At 62.5% G+C, this 9,166-nt stretch overlaps 1 protein-coding gene across 1 annotated transcript in view; it reads left to right on the forward strand.

Moving 5' to 3' along the window:
- The first annotated feature begins 8,827 nt into the window (after positions 1-8,827).
- Positions 8,828-9,166, forward strand: part of LOC102048944 (28S ribosomal protein S24, mitochondrial) — a 4,670-nt gene continuing 4,331 nt past the window's right edge. Inside the window, exon 1 of the mRNA XM_055696395.1 lies at positions 8,828-9,052. Coding sequence (XP_055552370.1) covers positions 8,828-9,052 — 225 coding nt within the window. The remainder of the gene's footprint in view (positions 9,053-9,166) is intronic.

The following is a 9,166-nucleotide window of genomic DNA, read 5'->3' on the forward strand; positions in this document are numbered from 1 at the left end:
CACCTCCATCCCCAAGCAGCCTCTCCTGCCCAGGAGGATTTTTATACTGGGAGCCTCAGCACCAGCAAATCCAGTTTGCCCCATCCATGCCAAGCTCCTGCCGCTGCCTGTGCCTCTGCTTCCTGCTGAATTGCTGTGACTTGAGGCTGGTGTTTGCCTTCTGCTGCCTGCCCTGCCCTCCCTCGTGGCGGTGCCAAAGCTAAGCCCTTGGTTTGTCCAGCTGCCGAGGAGCCTGCCAGCTCCATCAAATGTCTCCTTGGATCCTCCATGGGACCAGCCTGGAGTGCCCCGGGAGCAGCCCCGTGATGCAACAGGGAGAGGAGACATCTGAGCCTCCTGCATTTCCATGAGCTGCACCGTCTCCAATGTCCCAGCAAGGTCCCCAAGCCCTGGAGAGGATGTCAGAGCTGGCAGGAGCCCTGGCAGGAGGGACGGTGTCCCCAAAAGCTGGCGTGGCCAAACTTAGGGAGAGCTGGGGACCGGCTCGCATCCTGAAGGGGATCCCGGGGCTGGCAGGGGCAGTGCCAGCCACTGTGCAAGCCTGGCACACTCTGGAGGTCAAAAGTCCCAGCCAGGACACAGGACCTTGAGTCACGCTGCCCTGGGATGAATAACTCCCACACGCGGCACTTTCTCAATCGCAGCGGGAAGAGGAGGTTCCTCCGGCTGGGTCACCGCCACATCCCGCAGCGTGGGGTGAGTGCATGTCCCCGGCGCCACCAAACCGGAGCCGGGGCAGGAGCAGGAGGCACAGCAGCAGGCTGCCAGGAGTGCGGGCAGGGGATGCTCAATGCCGGGGGCTTTGCCCTCACATCCTCCACAGGACCCCCTGCGCTTCCTCCTGGAGCTCTGGGTGTGAGGAAGACCAGGAGATCTGTGGCCCGTGCCAAGCGTGTGGATGCTGCTTCTCTTTTTGATCCAAAGAGTTTGGATGCTCAAAAGGTGCCCTGGATTTCCCCTGCTACACCAGGCTCCCAGAGCTGGATTTGGGGTGCTGTCCCGGAGTGTGCCAGCCGTGGGGTACCCTGCTATCACCCCGAGGTGCCCCTGTGACACGGCCACATCCAGCCCAGGCTCAGTTCAGTGCTGGTCCTCAAGCCCTGGCCGAGCACGCGGGAGGTGTCCAGCTGTGCCGGGATGCCGCAGGGAAGGGCTGCGGTGGCAGCAGCCTGGCAGTGGCCAGAAGTGAAGCAACAAGGCTGGGGGGAAGCCCAGGGACTGAGCCGGCACCAAATCCCAAATGCAAACGCCACCTGGGACCTCTGCCTGCACCTGCCAAACCCTTCGTGCCCAGTGCTGGCGACCAGGGGAAATAACCCCAAAATCAGTGTTGGGGAAGAGGGGGGCGCGCGGCTGCTGCAGGACCCCCCCCTCAGCCCTGCCGGGTGCCCAGGAAGGCCACCGCGCGGGCAGGGACCAGCGGCCACATCACCGCGACCGAGCCACGTGCGGCTGGACGCAGCCTCGGTAAGAGCCGGCGAAGCAGCAAGGGGCCGCGCAGCCCCTCGCACCCACAGTGATTTGGGCATCTCCCTCCTGCCCCTCCAAAGAGCCCAGCCAAGAGTGGATGGCACAGCGGGCAGGGAAGGATTCAAACCCCACCGACCCCCCAGGTCCGGAGCAGCCCCTGACCCCAGCCCGGAGCCTGGCCAGCTCTCCCCGGGATGCAGGAGCAGAGCCAGGCTCTCCCCTGCCCCGCTGCTCGCCCACAAGCAGCACCTCACACCTCTCCCTGCAGGGAGGGCCACGTCCCAAAGCCTCCGCTCACGTATTTTTTCCTTCTATCCACTCCACCAGGCAGAAGGACTCCCTGAATATCATTACATCCCACCTTGCTTCGGCATCACCCCACCTGCCTTGGGGCCAGAGGTTTGGGAACCAGCTCTCCTGTACCTTCCCATGAATTATTCCACTGACATCCCTCCCGTGATGCCCCGCTGCCCACCCACTCCCCTTCGGATGAGCGGCAGCCAGATGCATCGGCCTCGCATCCCGGCGCACCGAGGCCAGCGCGGCTCCTTGGGTGGGTGTAAGAAGCAAAATCAACCCCAAATCCCAAATCCAGGGAGAAAATCCCCTTACCTGGGTGAAGCCCTCGCCGTCCATCCCGTCCGCCGCGTGCTCAGATGTCATCCTTGGAGCATCCGAGAGGGTTTGCCGGGACTGGCACCTGGTGCCCCACGGGCAGCCGGGACTGGGAGAGCTTTATCATCTCTGATCCCTGCGGAGGACGAGGACGGCGCTGCGTGCCAGCCCCGAGGTCATTGGCTGGACACTGCGGCGCTAAATGTGGGATTTTAGCAGCACCGGTGTAATCCCGGAGCCGAGGGATGAGCATGACAGAGCTGTCTGGGATGTGATGCTCTGTGCACTGTGTCGGTGGGTACCACATGCCGTCACCCCCTGCGGAGCATCCCTCCCTATCCCTCTGCACTGCAATAAATCGCAGCCGTATCACAGACCAACCCCTGCGACGCCCTGTCCCTGCGCGGGGGTGACTTGGCTCACTTGCCCCCACCCCCAATTTCTTGCACAGACAGTTTTACCGGTGAATCCTCCCTCCTTTCTCCTGGGGAGGGAAAATAAAATGGGGATATGACTGCTAGGGCGGGACGTATGTGTCTGTGAGGGGGGCTGCAGGGGCTGGAAGCTCCGAGCTGTGCCAGCTCTGTACGGCCCCAGCCCTGGTAACCCCCTGGAGCACTGGTATCATGCGTGTGCATGTGTGCACATGTGCGCAGCGCGTGTGCGTGTGCATGTGGGGCCGGGACGTGCAGCCACCCACATGGCCGAATGCTTAATCAGGATCTGCAGGCATCTGGCGGGGCAGCACTGGCTCCTCCGCTTACGCAGAGATTTGGGCGCCCTGGAGAACCCCAAAAAACCCAGACAGGGGCTAAGAGGGGGCAGAGCTGCTGCAGTGACCTGGTGGCCACCCCGTCCCCGTGGCGTTGTCCCTACGTGACCGTGGGCACGCAAGTCCCCTGTCCTCGCTGCCAGAGAGGAGCTGCCAGGCAAAGAGGTTTAAGGTTGATGCACTTATAAATTCTATCAGAGATTATCCAACTGGGAGGGCTCAGCACTCAGCACTCAGCACCGCAGGGGTTATCCGGGCTGGGCAAGGCAGGGATTGCAGTTGGGGCAGGGGGGGGATGGAGCCAACGCCCCCAGGGTTCCCTATCCAGTGCTGGGCTGTGAGGGGGGCTCAGGGGAAGGGGCAAGGCTCGGGTTTGGGGGAAACCAGCTCCCCGGCGGGGCTCAGGCTCCACCTGGTTATGCCAAAGGTTAAGCCCAGCCACAGAGCTCAGTCTGGCCTCTATGCTCAGCACCTTCCCTTTGCGAGGGGCGGGGGGTGCGTGGCAAGGCAGCGGGGCCTGCGGGGGGCTTCTGTGAGGAGCTGCCAGGAGCTTTCCCCATGTCGGATGGAGCCGATGCCGCCGGCTCCGGGATGGACCTGGAGCCACTGGCCAGGGCTGAGCCACCACAACGGTGGCAGCACCGTGGGGGTAACAGATTTAATAAGGGGAAAATAAAAATAAATCTGCGCCAGTGGGAGAGAGGAGCGAGAAGAGGTGAGAGCAGCTGCCCTGCAGGCACCTGGGGCAGGGCAGGGGGCCAGGGGTGCCCCCACAGCCCGCGGCGAAGCCCCCGGCAAGGCAGGCTGTGCCCCCAGACCACAATGAAGACCACGGTGAGGCAGGCTGTGCCCCCAGCCCATGGAGCCCACAGAGGCACAGATCCCCCCCACAGCCCATGATGAAGCCCACAGTGGGTCAAGCTGTGCCCCCAGCCAGTGGAGCCCCCGAGGGAGCAGATCCCCCCACAGCCCTGCAGGAGTGCCCGGAGGTTGCTGTGACCCGTGGCAGCCCACCCTGGGGCAGCTCCTGGCAGGACTCGTGCCCTCATGGGGGGGATCCCACCGGAGCAGCATGGGAAGAGCCACAGCCCACGGGAAGGGTCCAAAATGGATGCTCGTGGAGGATGGTCCCCCATAGGGGGACCCCACAGTGGAGGTCGAAGCCCCATCCCCATCCCCTGCACTGCTCGTGGGGAGGAGGGAGGGAAATCAGGGATTTGGTTAAGCCTGGGAAAAAGGAGGGGGTGAGGGGAAGGTGTTTTTCCAATTTGAGTGGTAATTAAACTAATTTCCCCGAGTCGAGTCTGTGTTGCGGGTGTCAGTGACTGCTGAGCGATGTCGCTGCCCTTATCTCGACCCAGGAGCCTGCTGTTACCTTTTCCCTCTGGCTGGCTGAGGAGGGGAGGGATCCAGCGGATTCGGTGGGTGTCTGGTGTCCAGCTGGGGTCAACCCACCACAGCAAGGAGCTCAGCCCCAGCTCCAGCTCCATCCCTGTCCCTATCCCATCCCTGTACCACCCCCGTCCCCGTCCCTATCCCATCCCCCATCCCATCCCCCATCCCAGTCCCATCCCCATCCCTGTCGCTGTCCCCATCCCCATCTCCACTCTGGTCCCTGTCTCTATCCCATCCCCATCCCTGTCACCACCCCTGTCTTGGTCCCTGTCCCTGTCTCATCCCCATCCCAGTCCTGCCCCACCCCCACCCTGCTCCCTGTCCCCACCCCAGCCCCTTCCCCGGCCCATCCCCAGCCCTTTGTCCCCAGCCCCATCCCACCCCCATCCCCAGGGCACGCAGCCCTGGGTGACAGCCCAGGACAATCCTGACCAGTGACATCCATGCCAGAACCCCAGGCCACCGCGCGGCGATGGCAGCCACCTGCCCTGTGCCGGGGGGGGGGGGGGGGGGGGGGGGGGGGTGGCAACGCCTTCAGCTGACGGAAACTTATCTCCAGAAATTCCTTGGGTGGGGAAAACTGGCTGCTCCTTCCATCCGGGAGGGACAGAGCCACCTTGTCCCGTCCCCAGTCCTGTCGCTGCCAGTGTGGAGGGAACCACCGGGCCATCGGCAGCTTTGGAACCCACCTCCCGGCACGTCCGCGCTGGGAATCCCGGGAAAGGGGAAATGAACTGAACTGGGAGCACTGGGCCCTGGGGAGCCAGTGGGGATGGGGATGAGGGCGCGGCAGAGGCATCTCTGGGGGGTCCCAGCAGGTATTTGCTCCCCCCTGCCAGTCCCAGCACAACTTTAATTATTATTTTTATTTAACAAAGGTGGGATTGTTTGATCTCCCACCGTAATAAAGGGTGGGGGTGGTGGGAGCCCCCCACCCCCGCCCCCCCATCCCTGCCGAAATCCTCATTGTAGCAGGCAACAGCCCCCATTACTGTCCCGCCAGCACACAGGGGGGGCGAGACCTGCCCTTTCCCAGCATGGGACCCCCCCCGGGCACCTCGGTGGGTGGCCAGGGCCGTCCCCACCTCCCCAGCGCGGCGCCTCCTGCTACTTCATCAAACCCCTTGGGAAAGATGCGGGATAAGGGCAGGATGGCGATGCGCCCCGCGATGCCCCCCAGGCATCGTGCTGGAACACCCCCACAGGGGGCAAGGGCAGCCTCCAGACCCTCCCTCAGAAAGAGACCCCCAGCTCCGCAGCTCCCACAGCGAGACAAGCCAGGAGGACTCGGCCGAGCCGCGGCTCCTCTTCCCGCTGGAGCAGTGTGTTTCGCTCAGATAAGGTGCTCGGGGATGCGGACCCCGCTATCACCGGCAGCACTGGTGGCAGCAGGAGAGATGATTTTATGGCGTTAATGGCAAGATAAAAGCATTTAAGCAGGCTTCGGCAGCCGTGCGGTGACCTGCGCTGCCCGGAGCAGAGCGGGTGGTCCTCAGGGATGAGGACCCACCAACTCGGGAGCAGCCCAACGAGGAACACCGGCTGCGGCTGCGAGCCATGCCACGAGCTCCTGGGCACAGCCGGGAGAGGGGGCACCTGGGGTCACACCTGGCGAGGGTTAAGAGGTGGGAACGCCGGCCACAGCTCCCGCATCCTCTGCCGCGTCCCGAGGCGATGCCACCGCTCCGAAAAGCACCTGTAGGCCCCCACCTGTGGCCGGGACCTGGCCGGCCGGTCGCAGCAGCACGGAGTCGGCACGAGGCTGGCAGCGCCGGCGGGGACCGGCCACCTCCGAGGCATGTGGGGCTGCGCCAGAAACGATCAGGATTGATGACATGTCAGCAGCTGCCCCACGGCAGGATGCGGCCGCGCTGCAGCCCTGGCACCAGCCCTGTTCACTGACCTTCCCAGCACCAACCCCGCCGCGGTAATTAGAAACCGCCGGAAAAATTTTCCAGTCTCATGATAACAGTAAATGTCAAATCCCAACGGAGTGTCGGCATCGCTAGCCAGGCGGGATGGGGTGAAGCCGATGGGATGGAGCTTTGGGGGGATCCCGGGGATGGCAGCGCTTTGGGAGCCGAGCCCGGCTCTGGCTCTGGCCACACATGGAGGGGGAGAGGAAGGGGCAAACTGGGCACGTCTGAGCTGGGGCAGCTGGAAAACAGCCCTGGCCTGAAGCATTCCCGATGGGCAACCCACCCCCAGGTTGCGAGGGTGCTGTTTTCCAGGAATCCCACCCTGGACGTTTCCCAGACTCCCAGCCCTGCTGGAGGCTGCGCAAAGGATGCTCAGCCTGCAGCAATGCAGGCTGCAACCCGGGACCGGGAAATTGGGGTGAATCCTCCAGAACTCAGGAATCCTGGGGAAGCCATCACCCCAACCCACTGGGAAGGCTTCGGGGGGGGTGGGGCTCTGCCCTTTCCACCCATCCCTTCACGCCTCTGGCTCACGCCGCTCCGCGAGGATGCTCCTATTTTACGGGGCTGTGTCCCTACAGCCAAAATGCATTAAATTGATCATTGCTTATGGAAAAGTCTTTGTCCTTAATTAGGAACTGTTAAACTCGGACGGGGAGCTGAGGGGGTTCAAGGAGGACTGTAATGAGCAGGTGGGCTCTGCCCTGAGCCCCCCGAACAAGCCAGATGTGGGCAGGACCATCCCGACGCCGACGCCGTGCACAGCTGTGTCACGACAGTGACTGCACCACACTGGGTGCCCGGCCGTGCGCGATATCACACCGTGCGTAATAACTGGTGCTGTTCCCTTATAGCGCACCGCGTGCTATTTCCCTTTATTATACTGTAATACAACAAACTGCACTTATTTTTAAATTTAATTTGGAATTCATTTTTTGCCTGACTCGGCAATCAGCAGAACAGTCCTGGGCTGGCAGAAGCAGAAAATGTGGGGAGAAAAATAAAACACACTCCTGCCTGGCAACTGTGACCCCTAAAACTGCCACCCCCAACAGCCCTGCTCCCCAATAGCTGTGACCCCTAATAACTGTGACCCCTAATAACGGTGGCCCCTAAAAAACATGGTCCCTAGTAACTGTGACCCCCAATAACCCTGGTTCCTAATAGCCGTGACCCCTAAAAACCAAAAATTCCTGGTTTCTAATAACTGTGATCCCTAAAAACCGTGACCTCTAAAAAACATGGTCCCTAATAACTGTGACCCCTAATAACCACAGTCCCTAATAGCCATGACCCCTAATAATGGTGATCCCTAATAACTGTGACCCTGAAGAAACATGGTCCCCAGAACTGTGACCCCTAATAACCATGACCCGTAAGAACTGTGACCCCAAAAAAACATGACCCCTAAAACCAAAAACCCCTAATAACTGTGACCCCTAAAAACCAAAAAAAAAAAGGTCCCTTAAAACCTGTGACCCCTAATAACCCTGGTCCCTAATAGCCATGACCCCTAATAACCCTGGTCCCTAATAACCGTGACCCCTAATAACCTTGGTCCCTAATAACTGTGACCTCTAATAACCCTGGTCCCTAAAAAGCATGGTGCCTTGTAACTGTGACCCCCAATAATTTCCCCCCCCTGCTCTGCTCACTTCCCATGGGGGCGACGTGCCCCCCCACCCGCTTTGCCTGAGCCGCCCCCAGGCCTCCCCCGCCTCCCACCCCCCAGCACATCCCCCCACTCCCCATTTTTCCCTCCATTTTCAATCTACGACCCCCCACCCGGGGCAGTTTTCCCGGGGGGAAGGGAGCGAACTCCGCTGGGAGGGGGGGGGGGGGGGGGGGGATTCTGGCTGCCCCAACTCCTGGGCAGGGAGCACCGCAGCAGGACCCCGGCACAGCCCGGGGGTGATTTTCAGCCCCCCCAAGCACCTCCATGCCCCCCACAGGCCACCCGCTTCCCACTGCCCCCCCAGGGAAAAGCGAGGTGAGCCGTCCTGGGAGGCTTTTCTCCCCAAAAGGGAGGACGGGCAGCATTTTTTGGAGGGGAATCACCACGGGGGTGGGACTGGGGTGAGGGACCCCCAGGGCGGACGGCGCGGGGTGCCCACCGGCCTCAGGTTTGATGGCCAAAAGGGCAATTTGCCCAATTTCCCCCTTTTTCCAGCCGCCCCAGGGCTCCAGCATGGGGGGGTCTAACAGTGCCATCTACCGAAACAGTTATTAACCCCCCCATCTTTTTATTTTCCCCAACGAAAAAAAATTTCTCCACATTTTTAGGGGCATGCGACACCTCCCAGCCACCGCCCCCCATTCCCCACCCCGTGGGTCAACACCACCCGCCCATCCCCATGGCGTCAGGCCTTGTCCCCCCCCAGGGCCCCCCCCCCCCCCCGTGACCCCAGCGATGCTTTGGGGTCCCTGTTGGGGTCAAGGTGTCAGCTCTGAGTGGGGGAAACTGAGGCACAGGCTGTGCCCCCCCCTGCGGCGCAGCACCTGCCCCGCTCGTTTGGCCAGGATGGGTCCCACCTGCGGCTCGTTGGGCTGGGGGTGGGGGGGGATTTAAGGGCCTTTTTTTAAGTGATTTCCCCTCTTTTTGGGAGGCAGCACTGTGGGGTGAGGCTGGGGTGCAGGATCTGTCCCTTTCCCAGGTATGGGGGAGGCTAGCGGAGCTGGGGGGCAGCTGCCAGGGGTCCTGCTGCCCACCCCGGCTCCCGAGGTGCTGGAGGGGGTGCTGAGCCAGCGCTACGGCCCCCTGCCCTGCCCCGCCGCCATCACCCGCCTGCGCCGGCAGCCGGCTGGGGGGTACGAGCCCACCAGCGACCCCGAGGGCATGCTGCAGCGGCGGCAGGCCGCCAACGCCAAGGAGCGCGAGAGGGTGAGGGGACCCCCCCGGGACCCCTGAACCCCCCCCGTGACCCCCAACCCCCCTGAACCCCCCCGTGACCCCCAAACCCCTGTGAGCCCCCTGAACCCTCCCTAAACACCCACC

This window comes from Falco cherrug, chromosome 18 (genome assembly GCF_023634085.1).
Source record: "Falco cherrug isolate bFalChe1 chromosome 18, bFalChe1.pri, whole genome shotgun sequence".
In the NCBI taxonomy this organism is placed as follows: domain Eukaryota; kingdom Metazoa; phylum Chordata; class Aves; order Falconiformes; family Falconidae; genus Falco; species Falco cherrug.